Source organism: Ascaphus truei, chromosome 10, assembly GCF_040206685.1.
Source record: "Ascaphus truei isolate aAscTru1 chromosome 10, aAscTru1.hap1, whole genome shotgun sequence".
In the NCBI taxonomy this organism is placed as follows: Eukaryota; Metazoa; Chordata; class Amphibia; order Anura; family Ascaphidae; genus Ascaphus; species Ascaphus truei.
The window spans coordinates 60,295,866-60,322,288 of NC_134492.1; the positions used below are offsets into that span (position 1 = coordinate 60,295,866).

Below are 26,423 nucleotides of genomic sequence, written 5' to 3' on the forward strand. Positions count from 1 at the left end.
TAACTTCTCCTATTACCCCATATACCCGCTCCCTATAACTCCTCCTATTACCCCATATAACCTCTCCCTATAACTCCTCCTATTACCCCATATAACCGCTCCCTATAACTCCTCCTATTACCACATATAACCTCTCCCTATAACTCCTCCTATTACCTCATATAACCTCTCCCTATAACTCCTCCTATTACCCCATATAACCTCTCCCTATAACTCCTCCTATTACCCCATATAACCGCTCCCTATAACTCCTCCTATTACCCCATATAACCGCTCCCTATAACTTCTCCTATTACCCCATATAACCGCTCCCTATAACTCCTCCTATTACCCCATATAACCGCTCCCTATAACTCCTCCTATTACCCCATATAACCGCTCCCTATAACTCCTCCTATTACCACATATAACCTCTCCCTATAACTCCTCCTATTACCTCATATAACCTCTCCCTATAACTCCTCCTATTACCCCATATAACCTCTCCCTATAACTCCTCCTATTACCCCATATAACCGCTCCCTATAACTCCTCCTATTACCCCATATAACCGCTCCCTATAACTTCTCCTATTACCCCATATACCCGCTCCCTATAACTCCTCCTATTACCCCATATAACCTCTCCCTATAACTCCTCCTATTACCCCATATAACCGCTCCCTATAACTCCTCCTATTACCACATATAACCTCTCCCTATAACTCCTCCTATTACCTCATATAACCTCTCCCTATAACTCCTCCTATTACCCCATATAACCTCTCCCTATAACTCCTCCTATTACCCCATATAACCTCTCCCTATAACTCCTCCTATTACCCCATATAACCGCCCCCTATAACTCCTCCTATTACCCCATATACCCGCTCCCTATAACTCCTCCTATTACCCCATATAACCGCTCCCTATAACTCCTCCTATTACCACATATAACCTCTCCCTATAACTCCTCCTATTACCTCATATAACCTCTCCCTATAACTCCTCCTATTACCCCATATAACCTCTCCCTATAACTCCTCCTATTACCCCATATAACCTCTCCCTATAACTCCTCCTATTACCCCATATAACCGCTCCCTATAACTCCTCCTATTGCCCCATATAACCGCTCCCTATAACTCCTCCTATTACCCCATATAACCGCTCCCTATAACTTCTCCTATTACCCCATATACCCGCTCCCTATAACTCCTCCTATTACCCCATATAACCGCTCCCTATAACTTCTCCTATTACCCCATATACCCGCTCCCTATAACTCCTCCTATTACCCCATATAACCTCTCCCTATAACTCCTCCTATTACCCAATATAACCTCTCCCTATAACTCCTCCTATTACCCCATATAACCGCTCCCTATAACTCCTCCTATTACCCCATATAACCGCTCCCTATAACTTCTCCTATTACCCCATATACCCGCTCCCTATAACTCCTCCTATTACCCCATATAACCTCTCCCTATAACTCCTCCTATTACCCCATATAACCTCTCCCTATAACTCCTCCTATTACCCCATATAACTCCTCCTATTACCCCATATAACTCCTCCTATTACCCCATATAACCGCTCCCTATAACTTCTCCTATTACCCCATATACCCGCTCCCTATAACTCCTCCTATTACCCCATATAACCTCTCCCTATAACTCCTCCTATTACCCCATATAACCGCTCCCTATAACTCCTCCTATTACCCCATATAACCGCTCCCTATAACTTCTCCTATTACCCCATATACCCGCTCCCTATAACTCCTCCTATTACCCCATATAACCTCTCCCTATAACTCCTCCTATTACCCCATATACCCGCTCCCTATAACTCCTCCTATTACCCCATATAACCTCTCCCTATAACTCCTCCTATTACCCCATATAACTCCTCCTATTACCCCATATAACCCCTCCCTATAACTCCTCCTATTACCCCATATAACCGCTCCCTATAACTTCTCCTATTACCCCATATAACCTCTCCCTATAACTCCTCCTATTACCCCATATAACCTCTCCCTATAACTCCTCCTATTACCCCATATAACCGCTCCCTATAACTCCTCCTATTACCCCATATAACCGCTCCATATAACTTCTCCTATTACCCCATATACCCGCTCCCTATAACTCCTCCTATTACCCCATATAACCTCTCCCTATAACTCCTCCTATTACCCCATATACCCGCTCCCTATAACTCCTCCTATTACCCCATATAACCTCTCCCTATAACTACTCCTATTACCCCATATAACTCCTCCTATTACCCCATATAACCCCTCCCTATAACTCCTCCTATTACCCCATATAACCGCTCCCTATAACTTCTCCTATTACCCCATATAACCGCTCCCTATAACTCCTCCTATTACCCCATATAACCTCTCCCTATAACTCCTCCTATTACCCCATATAACCTCTCCCTATAACTCCTCCTATTACCCCATATAACCGCCCCCTATAACTCCTCCTATTACCCCATATACCCGCTCCCTATAACTTCTCCTATTACCCCATATACCCGCTCCCTATAACTCCTCCTATTACCCCATATAACCTCTCCCTATAACTCCTCCTATTACCCCATATAACTCCTCCTATTACCCCATATAACCCCTCCCTATAACTCCTCCTATTACCCCATATACCCGCTCCCTATAACTCCTCCTATTACCCCATATAACCTCTCCCTATAACTCCTCCTATTACCCCATATACCCGCTCCCTATAACTCCTCCTATTACCCCATATAACCTCTCCCTATAACTCCTCCTATTACCCCATATAACTCCTCCTATTACCCCATATAACCCCTCCCTATAACTCCTCCTATTACCCCATATAACCGCTCCCTATAACTTCTCCTATTACCCCATATAACCGCTCCCTATAACTCCTCCTATTACCCCATATAACCTCTCCCTATAACTCCTCCTATTACCCCATATAACCTCTCCCTATAACTCCTCCTATTACCCCATATAACCGCTCCCTATAACTCCTCCTATTACCCCATATAACCGCTCCCTATAACTCCTCCTATTACCCCATATAACCGCTCCCTTGGGCCGCTGTTTGCTGTTATAAATGTGGGGTCCCCTTTAATACCCCCTCTTGCTTGTCTCCAGAAGGTTTTCGGTGCAGAGATGCGCTCGGTGCCACCTCGGTATCTCGGCTTCGGAGATGGTGATGAGAGCACGGGAGTCCGTGTATCACCTGGGCTGCTTTACGTGTACCACCTGCAACAAGACGCTGAGTACTGGAGACCACTTTGGCATGAAGGAGAAGCTGGTCTACTGCCGGGCGCACTTTGAGGTCCTGGTACAAGGGGAGTTCCACCCACAGCTGAGCTTCAACGAGCTCTCCGCCAAGGGCGGCGGACTGGCGGCTTTGCCGTACTTTGGTAACGGGACGGGACCGGTGCAGAAAGGGCGGCCAAGGAAGAGGAAGAGCCAAGCGTTGGGGTTGGACATGATGACCTACACCTCAGGTAAGGACCCTGCGACCACCCGGAAACCTGCACTAATTACCAGCGTTGTTATTAGTAAAGCAATAGTTACTGCCATGATTGTTATTATTCTATGACTGCAGGTAATATTTATTATTATTATTAATAATAATAATAATGATAAAAAGGAAAATAGAAGGTTCGAACGAGGGATGTAATTCCCATTTTTTCAAAATGTAAGAGAAAACTGAGATTTGTTGTCAACCGATTTAAAAGTTATTCGTGTTAATCATCTGTCCTACGTGGGACTGTCCCTTTATCCATTAACCACGTCCCTGTCATTAGGTCACTTTGCTCCTACGTGGGACTGACCCTTTATCCATTAACCACGTCCCTGTCATTAGGTCACTTTGCTCCTACGTGGGACTGACCCTTTATCCATTAACCACGTCCCTGTCATTAGGTCACTTTGCTCCTACGTGGGACTGTCCCTTTAACCCATTAAACACGTCCCTGTCATTAGGTCACTTTGCTCCTACGTGGGACTGACCCTTTATCCATTAACCACGTCCCTGTCATTAGGTCACTTTGCTCCTACGTGGGACTGACCCTTTATCCCATTAAACACGTCCCTGTCATTAGGTCACTTTGCCCCTACGTGGGACTGACCCTTTAACCCATTAACCACGTCCCTGTCATTAGGTCACTTTGCTCCTACGTGGGACTGACCCTTTATCCATTAACCACGTCCCTGTCATTAGGTCACTTTGCTCCTACGTGGGACTGTCCCTTTAACCCATTAAACACGTCCCTGTCATTAGGTCACTTTGCTCCTACGTGGGACTGTCCCTTTAACCCATTAAACACGTCCCTGTCATTAGGTCACTTTGCTCCTATGTGGGACTGACCCTTTAACCCATTAAACACGTCCCTGTCATTAGGTCACTTTGCCCCTACTTGGGACTGACCCTTTAACCCATTAAACACATCCCTGTCATTAGGTCACTTTGCCCCTACGTGGGACTGTCCCTTTAAACCATTACACACGTCCCTGTCATTAGGTCACTTTGCTCCTACGTGGGACTGTCCCTTTAACCCACTAAACACGTCCCTGTCATTAGGTCACTTTGATCCAACGTGGGACTGACCCTTTAACCCATTAAACACGTCCCTGTCATTAGGTCACTTTGCTCCTACGTGGGACTGTCCCTTTAACCCATTAAACACGTCCCTGTCATTAGGTCACTTTGCTCCTATGTGGGACTGACCCTTTAACCCATTAAACACGTCCCTGTCATTAGGTCACTTTGCCCCTACTTGGGACTGACCCTTTAACCCATTAAACACATCCCTGTCATTAGGTCACTTTGATCCAACGTGGGACTGACCCTTTAACCCATTAAACACGTCCCTGTCATTAGGTCACTTTGCTCCTATGTGGGACTGACCCTTTAACCCATTAAACACGTCCCTGTCATTAGGTCACTTTGCCCCTACGTGGGACTGACCCTTTAACCCATTAAACACATCCCTGTCATTAGGTCACTTTGCCCCTACGTGGGACTGTCCCTTTAACCCATTACACACGTCCCTGTCATTAGGTCCCTTTGCTCCTACGTGGGACTGACCCTTTAACCCATTACACACATCCCTGTCATTAGGTCACTTTGATCCAACGTGGGACTGACCCTTTAACCCATTACACACGTCCCTGTCATTAGGTCACTGTGCCCCTGTGTGAGACTAACCCTTTAACGCGATGCTCAGTCACAGTCTGACCCTACATTTCTTCCCTAAAGCTCTCTGAGAATCTGGAATTCGTGGTAATCTTGTTCCGTGCCCTGTGATGCGTGATGCACCGAGGCGGGGCACCTCCTGTGTTAATTGTTCCTTATTAATTAGCTGTGACAGTGGAATCTCTTGGCCAACAACCAGCATTTAATTATACAGTTAAACCCATCGATGTCACACAATATCTACTAACCACCCTCATTTTATATATATTCATTGCTTTTATCCTGTTCGTATTAATAAACTTTTTCCCTGGGGCATATTAAAGATGGCCATGTTTGTAGTATCGGAATTGCAATTGACTGTTTTTTTAATGCCGGTTGCAAAATGTAAGGTATCGTATTTTTAGCTTTGAAACTTTACACCAGACGGAAACAAAATGCAGATTTTATTGCAGGTTGGCTAGGGGCAGCAAATCAAAGCGTTGAGGTTTGTTTTGAAAGCCCAGTTTATAAATCCCCTGCAATTATTGTCCATTTTCTGCTTTTCCACAGAAAACTTTTAGTGGTGTTTTTGAACATTTTAAAAGTGTTGTTTTTGTACGGAAAGTGTCCAGAAAATAATTTTGTATCTAAACTACAATAAATAATTCATAATAGTTTCCTAAATGCTATATGCTCTTTACTGATAGTGAAATACCCAGGGTGTTTGTTCCCAAACTAAAAATTAGGGGAAAAACTGCTATTTTAGTGGGTTATATATATATAATCAAAAAACAAATAGATGATACCGTTCTGTGGCCAACGAAATGCTTTTATTTGTGCGAGCTTTCGAGATACACCATATATATATATATATTTCTCCTGTGTCTATTTTCGAAATAAAAGGATTGTGAAGCTCTTTTTTAAACATTGAATTTGAAACATTTTGGGGCTTTTGTATTACCAGAGTTTTTCAAATTTATTTGGGCGTCAAAATGTCAGCGGTAAAAAGAAAAAGAAAGCGTCATAAAATGTGAGCGGGGTGAAGAGTATTATGGGACGTATCCGTGTGACGTGCCGGCCATTTCTGTGTGTCCAGCTCCGGCCATTTCTGTGTGCCCAGCACCGGCCATTTCTGTGCGTCCAGCGCCTCCATTTCTGTGCGTCCAGCGCCGGCCATTTCTGTGTGCCCAGAGCCGGCCATTTCTGTGTGCCCAGCGCCGGCCATTTCTGTGTGCCCAGCGCCGGCCATTTCTGTGCGTCCAGCGCCGGCCATTTCTGTGTGCCCAGCGCCGGCCATTTCTGTGTGTCCGGCTCCGGCCATTTCTGTGTGTCCGGCTCCGGCCATTTCTGTGTGCCCGGCGCCGGCCATTTCTGTGTGTCCGGCTCCGGCCATTTCTGTGTGTCCAGCTCCGGCCATTTCTGTGTGTCCAGCTCCGGCCATTTCTGTGAGTCCAGCGCCGGCCATTTCTGTGCACCTACACTACCGACACACTTTATTGAAGTGTGGTCGGTACCGCAAGCCGGGAAATCTCCCGGCTTGCTAGTGGCCGCCCCTCGGCGTGCCGCGCGTCATAGACGCGCGGTCACGCGTCATCGGGAGCGTGCGCCCCCTGCACGCGTGTCCAGGGGCTCCCCGAGGGAGCCCTGGTGTCCCGCGATCGCGGGACAGCGGCAGGGGGTTCCGGGGGACCCGGCGGACCCGGCAGCGGTAGGGAGAGCGCCCCGATCGGAGGGCGCTCTTCCGCTGCTTCGGCGTGCGCCCGTCACACTCGGGCGCGCGCCAGGCTACTGCTGCGGCACAGAACGGGCAAATGCTCGAATAAACTGTGCCGCAGCAGTAGCACCGCCATTTCTGTGTGCCAAAATAAATGAAAAAAAAGCCTAGTTTTTGACGCAGACAGAGAAATCTCAGGCTATTACAGAGACACACACTAGCGCTACGTGAAACGCGCCAAATTTTTGCTACAAAAAACCCCTGTTTGCGTCAATTAGCAAGTCGGCCTCTTTTTCTACAAAGAGTTTGCAGTTGAGCTCCTTTGTTATCAGTACGTTTCTCCGGGGATTAGACGGCAGACGCTCGTTATATTGAAATATTACACAGAAAAAAAAGAGACATTATTTGTAGGCCTTTTGGGCAGAATATTAGCATTTATTGACTAATAAATAAAGTCTGCAATATAATATTTATAATTTCTCCTAACCGCAATGAATATCTGCGACTTAAGCAGTTCCACATTTATTGCAGTGTTATAGTTTAGGGCTTAAAGTTGCAATACCCCCAATATGATATGTTTTAAAAGTGTGATCCCCGCAACGCCACTTACGATAAGATTTACCAACCTCATTCTGTTGTTTTGTCTCACTTGGTCCACTGCACCGGGCAGCACAGAGCTGTTTCCAATGCAGACTACAAAAGGTCTTAGTCGTTTCAGAATATTTTCTTTGAGGTGTGTTAGTGTCACGGGAAGGGGTCCCCAATGTAACTGCAAATATTCAACAAGCCTTTATCCTTCTGAAATAGTTCTGCGATTTCAATGAGTGGGCCGACGGAGATTTGTGGAATTGGAAATTGTTTATTGAAAAAGAAAAAGGGTTTATTTCCGGGTGATTAATGCCACGTATCGGGAGAGTTTATAACTCAACGCTTGTGTCAAAATGTTCAGGAGTCACTGGAATTAGTGGACACGGTTCTAATGTGCAACTTACACAAGACATGAGTTCTTTTTCCAGTGGCCGGTGGATACATTCGCACAGGGGGCAAACTGCTGTCCTCAAGGGCCACCAACAGGCCAGGTATTGGGGATATCCCTGCTTCAGCACAGGTGGCTCAGTCCACCTGTGCTGAAGCTGGGATATCCTGAAAACCTGTGCTGTTGGTGGCCCCCAAGCACAGGAGTGCATTAGTAGAAGCAGAACACAAAATGCGTTAAAGATCGAATAATAAAGTAAGCATCGTAAAAATGGAAAAATAACCAACTCCTTATCTGGTAATTGTTGTTCCGTCCTTTTATCCCTTTGGTAGATGGTGGAAGCTTAGCAAAGAACAGCAAAAAAAATCGCCTCTACATACAACATGGAATAAACAGCAAACCTCTGTATAGTGATTGATAAACTATTCGGTACTTAGCGAGAGATTTTGTTTTACTGTGTTGCATTATTTAATGAGACAATGCAAGCATTTTAACCATTTAAAAAGAAATCTTTTTTTAGTTTAATATCCGCCGCCTTTGATTACCTTTATTGAAAACGAATTATCCAAGCTGCCGATCGATTAGTTCTCCCGTGTTCGAGATCCTGCTTCCCAGGGTTCGCTTAATGGCCGTCTTTCCGTTTCAAATCAATCCTTAAGTCAGTGTAACTCAGCAGCTACAATGTATCCTGATATTATTATGGTAACATTATCTATTGTTACAGTTTGCAGCTCAAACTGCTGGAACATTGGCAACAAATGATCTCACTCAGGAAAGTGTTGCAGAGATCTTGCACTGCTGGGGAGGTGGGATAAACCTGCTATAGAAATCAGAGGATGCTCAGGGTATTAACACTCATTAATAATGGCATTAAGAGTTGAATTTTAACATAATAAAAGGCAGCAACTAATATCTAATACCACAGCATTGATTTAATTATTTATTTCAAACACATTGCATGGATTACTCCCTTAAAGGGTAATTATTTATTATTAATATATAAAGGACTATTGTTTTTTTTTATTATCTAGGCCCGGGGAACTTGTATCTCCTACAAAAACCACACAGCCAACGCCCACCCACCCCACCCCCCGCCCCGCATCCCACCCCCCGCCCCGCATCCCACCCCACACCCAACCCCCCCCCCAACCCCTCCTCCCCCACCCCCACCTCCATAAAAAGCAACCTTTATTTACTGCGGAGATGTGTTTTTTTTAATAGAAAAAATGTAAAAATACTCATCTGGTTAATTATTTCATGTTTAAGGTGTTTGTTTAATTGGTGGGAATGTTAATTGGTTCGTAATGTCAATCCTCTTAATTCATCTCGTCCTGTTTACTTTGGTCCTAGGAGGAACTGCCCTTTAACTTGGGCCCTTTAACTCCTTAATCCAATGCTAATTGCGCCCTCTAATGGCCGTCTTGGGAAATGTGTCCAAAACGGGACTGTTTCTCCCCAAATGTAAGACCCGTATACTGCATGACCAGCTTTTCCGTCACCCTTTCGCTGCCAGAGGCGTAGCAGGAGGCTGCGTGAGAAAGGGTTAATCCCTATTATTAATAGGCTTAATAGGCTAATAACCCTTAACGAGATCCGCCCATATATTCCGGCACAAATCCCCTTTCCATTCTGTTCCCTAACCCAACGCTCCCTTCGCCAGATTTTGCGCCCGGAAAATTACCGACGCCGTACCATATTTATTTATTTAGCCGGGCTTTAAAAATATGACCGGCAATGTGGAACCTGTTTGGAAACCCTTGAACCCCTAATTGGGAGCAGGCCGTGTTTTTACTTTGATTTTAATGGGGTTTGTCGTTTCTCGGTCTCTGCGTTTGACGAATAGGGGTCACTCGCTGACGCTCTAATTGTAAGGGGCTGTCCCGCCAACAAAACTGTCCATGTCAAATCAGCTTATTAGTGTCACCGATTTAATCGATTGAATCCCCTTTCAGGTAACTGTTTCTGTCTGATTTTGTCTCTTGTGAAAAATGAATGTTTCTCTTTTCTGACGGGATCAGAATTACTTTGCCAACAATGTTCCCCGAGCGGGTTTAAGCATTCATGGGACATAGTTTTCTCTCCGCTTCCAACCGACACAAAAAAAAACAACACCAGATTTTTTTCTCTGATAACTCTGGTACAGTTTTTGCTCCAATTTTGCCGGCGGAAGAGTTTCGATAACTTGAGGTTTTTTTCTTTGATAAATAGGAGGGTTTTGCAGGCGGGAGAGCCTGCTAAATAAAATACTGAGCAAGCTGCTTCTTGTTACGTAGATTTTAATATCGACGTTTCAATGTTTTTGCACAAATGGTGCAAATGAATGAATGGCTGGTAGATATGCGCTGCAAAGTGTCAGCTCTGCGGACCTCTGTATAAACAGTTTTTTGGCTGTAATACAAAGATATAATGAAAAGGGGAAATAGAAAATATAATCGAATACAATCAAATCCGATCGAATGTTTTTCACATGAAATTGTTGCTGACAAAAATCTCCCAAATTCAGCTTATGTTTCGTCATCCGATTCATTTGATTTGTCTAATGATATATTTAAGTAAAAAAGTAATCGGCTTATTATGTATGTAACGAAAATAAATCTCTCGTTACGCAGAGCAGACTTCCTCTGTGTGCCTGTCGCTTCCCACAGAATATACAGGTATAAGAGCAGTTAGGGGAGGAGTTATAGGAGCAGTTATAGGAGCAGTTAGGGGAGGAGTTATAGGGAGCAGAGGAGTTATAAGGAGCGGCTATAGGAGCAGTTAGGGGAGGAGTTATAGGGAGCAGTTATAGGAGCAGTTAGGGGAGGAGTTATAGGGAGCAGAGGAGTTATAGGGAGCGGCTATAGGAGCAGTTAGGGGAGGAGTTATAGGAGCAGTAAGGGGAGGAGTTATTGGAGCAGTTACGGGAGGAGATATAGGAGCAGTTAGGGGAGGAGTTATAGGGAGCCATTATAGGAGCAGTTAGGGGAGGAGTTATAGGGAGCCATTATAGGAGCAGTTAGGGGAGGAGTTATAGGAGCAGTTAGGGGAGGAGTTATAGGAGCAGTTAGGGGAGGGGATATAGGGAGCGATATAGGAGCAGTTAGGGGAGGAGTTATAGGGAGCCATTATAGGAGCAGTTAGGAGAGGAGTTATAGGAGCAGTTAGGGGAGGAGTTATAGGAGCAGTTAGGGGAGGAGTTATAGGAGCACTTAGGGGAGGAGTTATAGGGAGTGGTTATAGGAGCAGTTAGGGGAGGAGTTATAGGGAGCGATTATAGGAGCAGTTAGGGGAGGAGTTATAGGGTGCAGTTATAGGAGCAGTTAGGGGAGGGGTTATAGGGAGCGATATAGGAGCAGTTAGGGGAGGAGTTATAGGAGCAGTTAGGAGAGGAGTTATAGGAGCAGTTAGGAGAGGAGTTATAGGAGAAGTTAGGGGAGGAGTTATAGGAACAGTTAGGGGAGGAGTTATAGGAGCAGTTAGGGGAGGAGTTATAGGAGCAGTTGGGGAGGAGTTATAGGAGCAGTTAGGGGAGGAGTTATAGGGAGCGGTTATAGGAGCAGTTAGGGGAGGAGCTATAGGAGCAGTTAGGGGAGGAGTTATAGGGAGCAGTTAGGGGAGGAGGTATAGGGAGCAGTTAGGGGAGGAGTTATAGGAGCAGTTAGGGGAGGAGTTATAGGAGCAGTTAGGGGAGAAGTTATAGGGAGCGGTTATAGAAACAGTTATAGGGTCAGTTCCCCTGCACACCTGTATAATAGGACGTATGACAGTTCGCGTGACACGTCTTGTTATAACCCCTGTGGCTGAGAGATCAGCGTCTCACCGAACAAACTCGCAAGTTTTATAATTTGACACAAACTGACGCAGATAGTCATATTATTGTCATCTTGTCACTTTCCGGCTCAGGTTGCAACGAGAATGAGACAGATCTGGACAGGGACCAGTCTTACCCGCCCTCCCAGAAGACCAAACGCATGCGCACCTCCTTCAAACACCACCAGCTCCGTACCATGAAGTCTTATTTCGCCATAAACCACAACCCGGACGCTAAGGACCTGAAGCAGCTGGCTCAGAAAACCGGATTAACCAAAAGAGTTCTGCAGGTGAGAGACGATTATTCCCTTCCAAATACCAGTGTGACGTCCGCCATCTTTAATGTGTCCGCGTGATTCAACGATGTTAGCCCTCACCGCTTTGCCCCTTGGCTGCTGGAAGGGTAAGGACTGATGTATACTACTGGCCCCTCTGGCAGGGAAGGGGTTTTATAGAAGTCCATTGGGGTGAAAGGATTGTGTTGAGGAGATGTAGCGACCTGTGATATCTGGGATACATATTATGTTCCACTCACTTGGGAAGGAGTCTCACTCATTGGAAGGCAGTCTCACTCATCGGAAGGCAGTCTCACTCATCGGAAGGCAGTCTCACTCATTAGAAGGCAGTCTCACTCATTGGAAGGCAGTCTCACTCATCGGAAGGTAGTCTCACTCATCGGAAGGCAGTCTCACTCATTGGAAGGCAGTCTCACTCTTTGGAAGGCAGCCTGACCATTGGAAGTTTAGTCACATGCATTGGAAGGCAGTCTCACTCAATGGAAGGCAGTCTCACTCATTAGAAGGCAGTCTCACCCATTGGAAGGCAGTCTCACTTATTGGAAGGCAGTCTCACTTATTGGAAGGCAGTCTCACCCATTGGAAGGCAGTCTCACTCATTGGAAGGGAGTCTCACTCATCGGAAGGCAGTCTCACTCATCGGAAGGCAATCTCACTCATCGGAAGGCAGTCTCACTCACAAGAGGGCAGTCTCACTCATTGCAAGGCAGTCTCACTCCTTGGAAGGCCATCACACTCATTGCAAGGCAGTCTCACTCATAGGAAGGCAGTCTCACTCATAGGAAGCCAGTCTCACTCATTGGAAGCCAGTCTCACTCATTGGAAGGCAGTCTCACTCATCGGAAAGCAGTCTCACTCACAAGAGGGCAGTCTCACTCATTGCAAGGCAGTCTCACTCATTGGAAGGCCGTCACACTCATTGCAAGGCAGTCTCACTCATCAGAAGGCAGTCTCACCCATTGGAAGACAGTCTCACCCATTGGAAGGCAATCTCACCCATTTTAGGGCAGTCTCACCCATTGGAAGGCAGCCTCACTTATTTCATTGGAAGGTAGTCTCACCCATTGGAAGGCAGTGTCACCCATTGGAAGGCAGTCTCACTCATCAGAAGGGAGTCTCTCTCATCGAAAGGCAGTCTCACTCATTGGAAGGTAGTCTCACCAATTTGAAGGCAGTCTCACTCATTGGAATGCAGTCTCACTCATTGGAAGGCCGTCTCAGACATTGGAAGGCAGTCTTACTGATCGAAAGGCAGTCTCACTCATTGGAAGGGAGTCTCACTCATTGGAAGGGAGTCTCACCCATTTGAAGGCAGTATCACTCATTGGAATGGAGTCTCACTCATTGGAAGGCTGTCTCACCCATTGGAAGGCAGTCTTACTCATTGGAGGCAGTCTCATCCATTGGAAGACAGTCTCACTCATTTGATGGCAGTCTCGCCCATCGAAAGGCAGTCTCACTCATTTGAAGGCAGTCTGACCCATCGGAAGGCAGTCTCACTCAAGTCATTGGGAGGCAATCTCACTCATTGGAAGGCAGTCTCACTTATTGCAAGGCAGTCTCACTCATTTCATTGGAAGGCAGTCTCACTTATTGGAAGGCAGTCTCACCCATTGGAAGGCAGTCTCACCCATTTAAAGGCAGTCTCACCCATTGGACGGCAGTCTCACCCATTGGAAGGCAATCTCGCTCATTGGAAGGCAGTCTCACTCATTGAAAGGCAGTATCACCCATCGGAAGGCAGTCTCACTAATTTGAAGGCAGTCTCACCCATCGGAAGGCAGTCTCACTCATTTCATTGGAAGGCAGTCTCACTCACTGGAAGGCAGTCTCACTCATTGGAAGGCAGTCTCACTCATTTCATTGGAAGGCAGTCTCACTTATTGGAAGGCAGTCTCACTCATTTCATTGGAAGGCAGTCTCACTTATTGGAAGGCAGTCCCTCCTCTCAATGTACATATTAAGGTCCTTTAGACTTTCCTAATAACTTTTATGGTGTGGAGCAGGGGTGCTCAACTCAAGTCCTCAACTACCCCCCCCCCCCCCACACACACACAACTCCCCTCCCCCGCCCCACTGGTAAGGTTTTCAGGATATCCCAGCTTCAGCACAGGTGGCTTAAACAGAGGTTCAGAAGACAGAGCTGATGATTGAGCCATCTGTGCTGAAGCAGGGGCTGATTGAGCCATCGGTGCTGAAGCAGGGACTGATAAAGCCACCTGTGCTGAAGAAGGCATATCCTGAAAATCTGACCTGTTGGGCGGCTTGAGGACTGGGGTCTGATGTAGATCAGGCACCATTTTAGAATCGCTGCTTTGCTGAATCTCTCATTTATTTATGTCCTGGGGATATGGTCTTTGTGAGGTGTTACCAGTGATGTATAAAGTGGCATCACCACCCCTCTCGTTCTGCTGTTAATACCCCACCCTATATAACCTAACACCCTGCCTGCTTTCCCCGCTGATATCCAACAGTACGTTAATTATCACTCAGTAACCGACATTCTCACTTATTAGAACTTTTAGTAGGTAGTCTCACTCATTGGAAGGCAGTCTCACTCATTGGAAGGCAGTCTCATTCATTGGAAGGCAGTCTCACTCATCGGAAGGCAGTCGCACACATTAGAAGACACTCTCACTCATTAGAAGGCAGTGTCCCTCATCAGAAGGCAGTCTCACTCATCGGAAGGCAGTCTCACTCATTGGAAGGCAGTCTCACTCATTGGAAGGCAGTGTCCCTCATTGGAAGGCAGTCTCACTCATTGGAAGGCAGTCTCACTCATTGGAAGACACTCTTACTCATTGGAAGGCAGTCTCACTCATTGGAGGGCAGTCTCACTCATTGGAAGGCAGTCTCACTCATTGGAAGGCAGACTCATTCAATGGAAGGCAGTCTCACTCATTGGAAGGCAGACTCATTCAATGGAAGGCAGTCTCACTCATTGGAAGGCAGTCTCACTCATTGGAAGAGAGTCTCACTCATTGGAAGGCAGTCTCACACATTGGAAGGCAGTCTCACTCATTGGAAGGCAATCTCACTCATTGGAAGGCAGTCTCACTCATTGGAAGGCAGTCTCACTCATTGGAAGGCAGTCTCACTCAATGGAAGGCAGTCTCACTCATTGGAAGACAGTCTCACTCATTGGAAGACAGTCTCACTCATTGGAAGGCAGTCTCACTCATTGGAAGGCAGTCTCACTCATTGGAAGACAGTCTCACTCATTGGAAGGCAGTCTCACTCATTGGAAGACAGTCTCACTCATTGGAAGGCAGTCTCACTCATTGGAAGACAGTCTCACTCATTGGAAGAGTCTCACTCATTGGAAGGCAGTCTCACTCATTGGAAGACAGTCTCACTCATTGGAAGGCAGTCTCACTCATTGGAAGACAGTCTCACTCATTGGAAGGCAGTCTCACTCATTGGAAGACAGTCTCACTCATTGGAAGAGTCTCACTCATTGGAAGGCAGTCTCATTCATTGGAAGACAGTCTCACTCATTGGAAGACAGTCTCACTCATTGGAAGGCAGTCTCACTCATTGGAAGGCAGTCTCACTCATTGGAAGACAGTCTCACTCATTGGAAGAGTCTCACTCATTGGAAGACAGTCTCACTCATTGGAAGACAGTCTCACTCATTAGAAGGGAGTCTCACTCATTGGAAGGCAGTCTCACTCATTGGAAGGCAGTCTCACTCATTGGAAGGCAGTCTCACATAGTGATGTGTAATATACAGCATATAATATACATCATACTGTAGCTCTAGGAATATTCAGTGATTATTTCTCAATAGTAGTGTTCAGTAATCACGCTAACACATTTTCACAAGAGCAATAAAGGTCTCGGGAACACGGGGCCCCAGAGCTCACACTTATCCCATTCAGCGTTTCGCCCTTTACAGACTTAATCAGTTTGTCTGGAGCAAAATTATAATAATAAATGACACCGACCTGTTCACCGCCTGAGAGATCGGCTCTGACATACTTCCCTGGCCACACTGGCAGTGAAAGGGTTATATCAGGGGCGGCCAACTCCAGTCCTCCAAGGCCACCAACAGGTCAGGTTTTAAGGATATTCCTGCTTCAGCACAGGTGGCTCAATCAGTCCCTGCTTCAGCACAGGTGGCTCAATCAGTCCTTGCTTCAGCACAGGTGGCTCAATCAGAGGCTCCGTCTTTGGTGAGTCAGTGATTGAGCCACCTGTGCTGAAGCAGGGATATCCCTAATAACCGGCCTGTTCACTCCCTCGCTACACCCCACTTTCCCCCTGTCGGTCCCCTGCCCGGGAGGGGGTGTGCCTTTTATGAGTTATGTAATATTGGGTCGCAACGTTGAAAAAGAAACATTTTCTGAGTTTTTTTTCAAAACACACCGCGGCCCCTGCCAGTTTTATTCTAAAGAGTCGGCACGATTGAACCCATTCGTTGCTGGCGCGCCCGTTGACGCACTCCGGGCCTGTCCCAGCAGGGAAAGGGTTTAAATGTTGTTAGCGACATGAATATTCAGTGTGTGGGCCGCGGATTTATACGGAAACAAATGTCGCAAAATCGGTTTTAAAAAAAATATATAAAAATCAAGCCGGTTACAAATGATCGGTAAAGAAATGAATTGGGATTGGTTTGCAGGTGTGGTTTCAAAACGCACGGGCGAAATTCAGGAGGAATCTTTTGCGGCAGGAGACGGGGGTCTGCGATAAAGTCGAAGGTGCCTCCCTCAGCGCCCCGGCGTCAGCGGAAAGCGCTGCGTTAACGCCCACGGGGACCTCCGCCACATTATCAGACCTCACCAGCCCTTCCCTCAATGTCGGGGCGTCCGTAACCCCAAACATGGACGCCCATGAACCCGGCAGCCCGCCACAAACTACCCTCACCAACCTTTTTTAATGACCACACCCTGGCTCAAACCCTACGTTTGACATTCATGAGACTTTTGCATTCTTTTTTCAATCATCTCTCGAAAACCCACCACACTTTTTTTTTGGAAGATGGAGGAGTTCAAATGTAGCCGCTTGGGGGAATAAGTTGCAGGTGTGTTACCCTTCCGAGGACAGATGGAAGAACTCAGGAGCTTGCAGTCTACATGGCATGGGGGCATGTGACCTTCCCAAGGTCGCAGGGAGCTGTTCTCAGACTCAGTTGGCCTGTAATTGGGGAGAAGATAGGGGGGGGAATTATTTGTGTGGTTGGCCAATGCCTGACCAATATGGGGGAGAAGGACGGGGGGGACAGAGAGGAGGGCAGGACTCTACCCTAAATTATACAGTACTACGTCATTAAATACTAGGGGTTCGGACACTGAGAGACCCCTCCACACACACGCACAGCACTGTATGTCCTCTCTGTCACTGTCCCTTCTCTTTTCTACTCACGTGTCCCATCTCTGTCTCTATTCTCTCGTTCCTGTGACTGCCCCCTATGCTCCAGTCACAGGTATGTCACCTCCCACTGATCCGGACACCTTGAGGTTGCCATACCTGTCGTGTCTGTACCCTCCCTGTCTCTGTCCTGTGCCCATGTAACTGTGACTCTCTCTGTGCCCCGGACATATCTGCAGAACAGCCCTGCCACGGGGGAGTTTTTTGCTCTGCCTCGTGGCTAAACACGACACATCCATGTTACCAAACACGACACATCCATGTTACTAAACATGAAACACACATGTCAACTAGCATACGTCTTATTTTGTTATTCTTCTGTTCAAATGATCATTAAGTGAGGTAAGGGTTAAAAGGAAAACCACAAACACATTCACACATCTTGCAAGTGCCTCTAAAAATGATATTTTACTTATTTCCATAACCTTGAAAAAAATACATTTGCCACAGAAAGAAAAACGTGCTCCTCCCGCCCCCCCCCCCCCAAAAAAAAAATATAATTTCAGTTTAAATCAGCAATCTCCTTATTCATTTGAAAAGTGTATATATACACACTGTATATATATTCCTGGGGTAACATGAAACCAAGTTGATATCGCGCTTATCACATTGGAACTTTAAAGAGATACCGGATTTTATTTAGCAATTTTTACCCAATTTAAAAGACGCCTGCGGTGTCAAATTAGTCATTTTTTTTATGTCCTCTAATTAAAACCTTTCACATTCATTTTCTGATAAAATGTCTGCAACCTAGAAGAGTAAGAAAAAAACATTAAAAAGGGTGCAAAAACCCACACAGAAATGAGGAAATTCAGACTTTTTTTTAAATGATTTCCGGGATTTTTTTTGCACTAAATGAAAAATATTTCTATTTTTTCTTATTCTTTGTTAAACATCATCAGAGATCTGATATATTGTTATCCTAAAACATATTTTGAGGCATACAAGCTGAATTTTAATTGAAAATGTCAATTACTTTGGACAAAAATCCTTTTTCTTTTTTGATGTCTTTTTGTTGTTTTTTTTCAACAATGATGGAAATAAGCAAAGTGTGATTTGGGAAATGTTCTGTGGGCATAGTGAGGTTTTTCTTTGGCATTGCTAATTTAAATTTGTGACGCCTGTTCCGCGAGATTGTACCTGACTTTGAGTATTTCTAATATAAAATATTTTTGTTACTTTTTGTATAAAATAGCTGATGTGCAAAATGGAAGTGCCCATTCTCAGCTTGGGACGCTGGCTTAACGTAAACTCAGATCAAAGAAAAAAAACATTTGTAACTTTTCTCCTGATATTTTCATTGTATCCTGACTGAAACGTTTTAGACTTGGAAGCACCAAGTCCCGCAAAATAGGAAATAAAAAAACACAGCTGTCTGAAACCTAAAATGCCAATACTTTATAGTATACAGTATATAGTACACTTGTGTATTACAGTATATTGTAGAATTATATGAACAATCTGTTTGTGTGTACACACAAACACAGATACACACACATATTATATACACACACATTATATACACCGCCATTTTAATTCATTCCCAGTGTAATTATGTAATATTATCAACATGGTAACCACCAAGACATTTGATTGGAAGTGAACATCTGTTTGTGTGTGTGTGTACACACACACATACACACACACACACACACACAGATATATACACACATTACACACACACACACATTATATACACCGCCATTTTAATTTATTCCCAGTGTAATGATGTCACAGACTTTTGTTTGGTTTTGAACAAACACATACACACACACAAACAGACACACACACACACACCATTTTGAAACTGGTGCATTAACAAAGTATATACAAAATATTTGAGCCAGGATACAGGAATATGAGTGAGAAGTGATTTCCAGACGAGAAATAACATCAATTTGAAGCACTGGGATTACATTTGTCGATCCGTTGCCTGGTTTAATGTGTTTTATTTTATTAACTTAAAGCCAATGGCTTTTGACAGTGGTGAATGTTCATTTGTATCCATGAAATGATTGTGTACCATTGCTCAGCCTCTCAGCCCACGTCTTGCTTGATCGAATAAAACCTTTGCACATTTAAATAGCGTTTTATGTTGAGGTATTAACAAAAAAAGAAATCCTCGCTAAAAATGAACATGCTGCACTGTACAAATGATAATAAACCTGCCCATTTTGACCCTTTGGAGTGCTGGAATACACTTGGTGAGGCAGAATTAGTTTATCCGAGGAGTCAGCCATTTTGTTTTAGTCATGTCCTCATTGATTCTGGCTGCTGCGTTTCCTGAAACATGGACCTGTCCTTTTCCCCTGTGCTGTCCCGTACAACTTGGGGTTTCAAAGAACCCAAAAGGTTAAGGATCGGATTTCCAAAGAGTTGCTTGGCCTTAGCGTTGAATGGGCCTTAAAGCGCGCTAAGGAAAAACTCCACATAGTTTATCTGGGCCTAAGTGTTTAATCTCAATGTACGGCAGCTTCTCTATGCCTTCCAATTAGTCTATACACTTTCAGACCCCTAAACCTTCTGCTACTTACAATAAACGGATGTACAGTATGTAGGCCCCACACATAGACAGCGGCCATTTTGTCCTTCAATACACACTTAGTTTACTAGTTCACTAATGTTTTGGAAGTGTAATTATCAAAGGGATCCCTTCTTCTACACTGAAGCACGTTCATTTTAATGCTATCTTAATTTATTTTCCTCTGGGAATCAGGGGGCGGCCATTTATGGACAGCTGCAGTGCATTGAGATACAAGGCTATTTCCTCTTTCTTCTCCTTCCTCTGAAACCACACAACCCTGTTGTGTAACTTCTCTGTGGCGAACGGCAAGGTGGAGGACGTGGGCGAGATTGTGCCGTTTCAGGAAAGGAATTAGCAATGAATCTTGACGCACTGCAGCCAGGAATGACATCATAGTTCCAAGATGGCTGCCTCTTGACCACTGAGGAAAGAACGCAGACATTGTAATCATTTGATTTGAAAGAGTATTTAGCTCCTAGCGTGTAAATTCACATCTGAAACACGTGCAGGCCACATTGCGATGTGTGTAGCCTGCCTTGGCGGGGGAGGATTTGTCTACCAGATAGGATCAGAAAACCCCCTCTGAGGCAGCCGTGAGAATCTAACCGCGTCCCTTATTAAACATTACACAACCCCACACAGATGGCATTGTCCAGCTAACCCAGAACACTAAGGAGTTAAAGTGCATTTATTCAAACTTTTTTCCCGCTCAGGGTGTTAAGAAATATAAAACCAGAAAAATGGCACTTATGCAAAACAAAACAAAAAACAATTATCGGGCTAAAATTGTGGATATTTTCAATTTTTAGATATGGAAAGGTTATGGTCAATCAATCCTGTCTTTATGACTAATTTATAGGCCTTTTCCCCCCTGCCAAGTAAAAACCCGCTTTGCTTAGGCCCCCTTCCCTATGGCGGGGGCTTAAGTCGAAATCTTCCGATAAATCTTTTACAGGTTAAAAAATAAATAAAAACAGAAAGAGAAATTTAGACACTCGCTGACTCCCTCAAATGAAAGGCAGACAACATACGTTTGGTAAAATGTGGCCTCGTTACTAAATGAAGATAAAATAACGTCTTGTTGCGGTTCTCCCTGGAGAGAATGTAGGAAGCGGCCATTTTGAATTGAGCCTCGATGTGTGACGGCATGGGGAAAAAGAAAGCAGAGAAAAACGCAATCCTCCACTGAAATTCCACACTAATCTCTCCGTTTCTCTGCTACTCCCGGGAACCTGCTTCAGCACAGGTGGCTCAATCAGTGATTGAGTCACCTCTGCTGAAGCAGGGATATCCTGAAAACCTGACCGGTTGGAGGGTCTTGAGGACTGGAGTGGAGAACCCTTGCCTTAGTGTGTAACCTCAGTGTACCGCAGCTTCTCTTCCTAGGCCTCCAATAACATCACTAATCCAAGATGGCGCCTCCCTAATACCTGACAATACGTCATTTATTTCACTTCATATAAAACATTGTATATAAAGACACTTTTTTTCTAACTTTGTTTTTTCTTCCTCAAAGTGTGTCTTCTGCCTTTATCAAGACAAGTGAAGCCGCTTTTGACCGGCAGAGGGTTTGAATCTCAGTTTTACGCAGTGCCTTATTGTACTTCAGAGTACTTTTTATGTGTGAAAAATCAGGATATATATATATATATACACACGTGTCGTTTGTTAAATGAATCCTTGGAACCCCCCTTCTTTTTTTTTTCTTTTGACAATTCAATAGTTTTGTACTGTTTCACTCTTATTTCGGAATAAAAAAAATGAATACAAATAATAAAAAAAACAAACAATCTTTTTATAGTGTGTCGTCATGTTAGAGATGGCAGGTTTTGGCATTTAATGCAGCTGGTTAGTCTGATGAAAAAAATTATTCAATAAACCTATATATACATTTTGGTGTTTTCAGTACGGTTTGTGTGATATAGCGAAAATTGTCCGTTTTCTTTTTTGCTTATTGAGAAATGCATTGTATAGAATCGATTTCCTCTTGAATATTTATGGACCAAAACCGTTGTGAAATATTCTGATTAAATTTGTGTGAATAAACCGTTTTGTATTCACCGGAGTTTTATTTTTATTTGATTTATCTTCGACCGAATGGGGCTTAAATACAGCTCGACAGGCACGGTACAAAATGCGGCTAATGTGTACTTTCCACCAATTTAACTTTTTCTTCTTTACGATTTGACTTCAGAAATGATGCAGGGTTTTTGACACGGTTTTTTAAAAACGCAGTCATGGTAAAAATGCTGCTGGTTGTTGCGTGAGCAAAAATTTTTACATGCTATGGACAGATATATACAGTATCATGGGGCAAATATGCATGATGCTGACGGGCTGAAGTGGAGTGAGAGGTTTGGAGAGGTTATAGGAGCAGTTAGGGGAGGAGTTATAGGAGCAGTTAGGGGAGGAGTTATAGGAGCGGTTATAGGGTCAGTTCCCCTGCACAACACTATAATAGGATGTATCCCAGTTTGCATCTGTAACTCCCGTTAAACCCCCAGATCTGAGGGGCCGTTGTAACCTCTGTGCCTGAGAGATGAGCGTCACACGGAAACACACTCACGTCACATCTTTCCCCATCTGACGCCGGCGCCACCCGCCGCTAACGAGAGAACACCCGCCCCGCGTCTAGCCGCCAACCCTTGATATATATATCGCCCCCAGGTTCCCTGAACACCCCTTCCCTGCTGGAGCGGACGCAGGCTCCGTCCAGCAGAGAATAAAGGGTTTTCACGGCAGGTTTTATTAAGCCCCGACACACGAAATTCAATGACTTGCATCGCCATTAGCGCCCGGCTGCTCTGTAGTTTAATCCTTTTTTTTTTGCTATGATTTTTTCCAGGGAGAACATTGTCCGGTGTATCTCAGCAATACAACCCGGCGTGTGAAAGCACCCTAAAGTATTTAAAGAAGGGGGAAAAGTTTGATCGGAAAAGCTACCGCAGTGAAGACAAAGACAAAATTAGCAAAAACAAACACAAAACACAAAACCACACACAGACACACACACACACATATATATAAATATATACCTAAAACTTTTATGTCATTTTTTTTCGGAATGTTAAACCCTGTTCCTGCCCCCTCCCCTGATATAGCTTACCCCTCCTCAAACAGGTCAGGTTTTCAGGATATTAGTGCTTCAGCACAGGTGGCTCAATCAGTGGCTCGGTTGAGCCACCTGTGGCAGGAAGGTAATGAAAACCGAACCTGTTGGTGGACCTTGGCAGACTGGAGTGGGCCACCAGTCGACGACTGAGCCACCTGCGCCGAAGCAGGGATATCCTGAAAACCTGACCTGTCGGTGGCCCTGGAGGCCCGAAGTTGAGCCCCCCACCCCCCCGACTTACAGCGTACTACCACGGATAGGGAAGGGGTCTTTTAATGTTTCATTGTCATCCAATAAGACTGCTGGACTTCCCATATATATCCCGTGGCAGACACAGAGCTGCGCCAATTTTAACTCTTTACTCCCGGTGAAACGGAGCAGCCTGGCATAAATGTTTTCTGTGTTTCCGATGCTTTTTCTTTTTTTAACCCTTCATGGTGTCACGGGCCTCTCTCTCCGGCACAGAAGGGGTTAATTAAAGCACTCTATATTAACCTGCTTGGAAAAAACAAACAAAAAAGATGTTGTATTTGTGGTTTCTTTTCTTTATATATATATATATATGTAGCTGGGGGTGAACAAAAATACTACATCCGATATATTGCTGCCTGCTTCATTTTTCCCCAAGTATCAGTCCCACGTAGCCACGGCGATGGCACGGGCAGAGCGCTCGGCCACGTCGCGCGCGTGTCAGCCATTTTGTTACCGGGAAGATAAGCTGCTAAACGTAGAACCCGACGCCCGCTTCGTTAGCGCCTAACAACACACGAGGAGACCGGCAGCAGTGAGAACATCCGCGGCTGGAAGAGACCCGGCCCTGAGCGGTTTAGGGAATCACGGGAGCGGCCATCTTTAAATAAACCCACAACAAACAGAATGGTATATCTCCAGAACTGTAACCGACGGGACCGTTTCATGTGAGCGGGACGGGGACTAGGAGGGGAACACGTGTGTTTTATTTTATACACTATGTGGGACTGCTCTGTTCGAACAGAATAAAACGTTGCATGACACTTTTCTCATCTCTACTGTATACACGCGTGTGAATAACCTTCCTTCCTGTCCCCTGTATAATAAAGGCATTTTTCATGGACAAACATGTTTTTTTTTGGTGCGGACGCAATGCTGAAACCCCCGTGGCAATGGCGAGAATTAAAAGCCCGTGCGTAGCTTAACCCCTTCCCTGCCAGGGGGGACCAGCGACGCCTCGCTTTGCAGTAGGCTCAGGCGTGGCTGGCGGTGCAGGAGTTAATTATTTTTGGCACCTGCACACACGAGGTGGCCCCTGCTTTTAAATATTCCAAGGGGTGGTTTGGGGGAGAGACGGAGGAGCCGGGGCGTGCAGGACGCGGGGCAATCCGAAAATAGCGTTATATAATATTCAGGGATAATTCACCTGGAAATGCATCAACCCCACTCCGGGATAGCGGGGTATTAAGGTATCTCCGCATGGGACCAACAGGGTCAACTGAAACTTGCATTGCATGTCCCCTCTGCTCCTCCAAACTAACTAGGACTGAGATATAACTCCTCCTATTACCCCATATAACCAACCCCTATAACTCCTCCTATTGCCCCATATAACCGCTCCCTATAACTCCTCCTATTACCCCATATAACCGCTCCCTATAACTCCTCCTATTGCCCTATATAACCGCTCCCTATAACTCCTCCTATTGCCCCATATAACCGCTCCCTATAACTCCTCCTATTACCCCATATTACCTCTCCCTATAACTCCTCCTATTACCCCATATAACCGCTCCCTATAACTCCTCCTATTGCCCTATATAACCGCTCCCTATAACTCCTCCTATTGCCCCATATAACCGCTCCCTATAACTCCTCCTATTACCCCATATAACCTCTCCCTATAACTCCTCCTATTACCCCATATAACCGCTCCCTATAACTCCTCCTATTGTCCCATATAACCACTCCCTATAACTCCTCCTATTACCCCATATAACTCCTCCTATTGTCCCATATAACCGCTCCCTATAACTCCTCCTATTACCCCATATAACTCCTCCTATTGCCCCATATAACCGCTCCCTATAACTCCTCCTATTACCCCATATAACAGCTCCCTATAACTCCTCCTATTACCCCATATAACCGCTCCCTATAACTCATCCTATTACCCCATATAACCGCTCCCTATAACTCCTCCTATTGCCCCATATAACCTCTCCCTATAACTCCTCCTATTACCCCATATAACCGCTCCCTATAACTCCTCCTATTACCCCATATAACCGCTCCCTATAACTCCTCCTATTACCCCATATAACCCCTCCCTATAACTCCTCCCATTACCCCATATAACTCCTCCTATTACCCCATATAACTCCCCCTATTACCCCATATAACTCCCCCTATTACCCCATATAACTCCCCCTATTACCCCATATAACTCCTCCTATTACCCTATATAACTCCCCCTATTACCCCATACAACTCCCCCTATTATCCCATATAACTCCTCCTATTACCCTATATAACTCCCCCTATTACCCCATATAACTCCCCCTATTACCCCATATAAGTGATATTAATATCACTCCCGGCGCAGAGTTTTAGATTTGCTATTTTTATTATTAATGATGAATGATGTCACGTATAGTTATTGGGGGAAAGAAAGGTTCTCGTGGCCGTGCTGCCACGTTTTCTGCGTGTGTGCGTGTTAACACGCGTGTTAGTGACGCGCCTTCCATCTGATGCAAACGTTCACACTGGCCCCAGCCCTGGCAGGGACATTCTGCAGGAAAGAGAGATACAGTGACGCACAGAACTCTCTCTCTCCCCCTCATTCTCTGTCTCTACCTCCCCTCCCCCATTCTCTATCCCTCCCTCACCCCCATTCTCTATCCCTCCCTCCCCCCATTCTCTATCCCTACCTCCCCCCCATTCTCTCTTCCTCCCCCCATTCTCTCTTCCTCCCCCATTGTCTCACCCTCACCCCATTCTCTCCCCCTCCCCCGCCATTCTCTATCTCGCCCTCCCCCCATTCTCTCTCCCTTTCCCAATTCTCTATGTCGCCTCCGCCATTCTCACTCCCTCCCCCAATTCTTTCTTGTCCTCCCCCCCATTCTCTATCCCTCCTATATTTTTCTCCCTCTATTTTCTCTCCTTCCCCTCCCTCCCCCCTCATTCTCTCTCCCTCCCCCATTCTCTATCCCTCCCCCCCATATTCTCTCTCCTTCCCCCCCCATTCTATCCCCCTCTCCCAATTCTCTCTTCCTCCCATCATTCTCTCACCCTCCCCCATTCTCTCTCCTTCCCCCCCCCCCCATTCTCTCTCCTCTCTCCCCCATTCTCTCTCCCTCCCCCAATTCTCTATCTCGCTCTCCTTCCATTTTCTCTCCCTCCCCCGCCATTCTCTATCTCGTCCTCCCCCCATTCTCTATCCCTTATATTTTTTCTCCCTCTCCCTCTATTTTCTCTCCTTCCCCTCCCCCCCACATTCTCT

The 26,423-nt window shown here is 45.4% G+C and overlaps 1 protein-coding gene across 3 annotated transcripts in view; it reads left to right on the forward strand.

Annotated features, from left to right (window-relative positions):
- Positions 1 to 24,048, forward strand: part of LHX9 (LIM homeobox 9) — a 34,042-nt gene extending 9,994 nt beyond the window's left edge. Inside the window, exons 3-5 of one of the 3 annotated variants that reach the window (XM_075617051.1) lie at positions 3,136 to 3,497; positions 11,743 to 11,939; positions 22,685 to 24,048. In XM_075617051.1, coding sequence (XP_075473166.1) covers positions 3,136 to 3,497; positions 11,743 to 11,939; positions 22,685 to 22,741 — 616 coding nt within the window. In that variant the 3' untranslated portion in view covers positions 22,742 to 24,048. Of the gene's footprint in view, positions 1 to 3,135; positions 3,498 to 11,742; positions 11,940 to 16,566; positions 21,876 to 22,684 lie in introns of those variants that run through there. The other 2 variants (XM_075617050.1, XM_075617049.1) reach the window with 2 other exon arrangements.
- Positions 24,049 to 26,423: the final 2,375 nt, after the last annotated feature.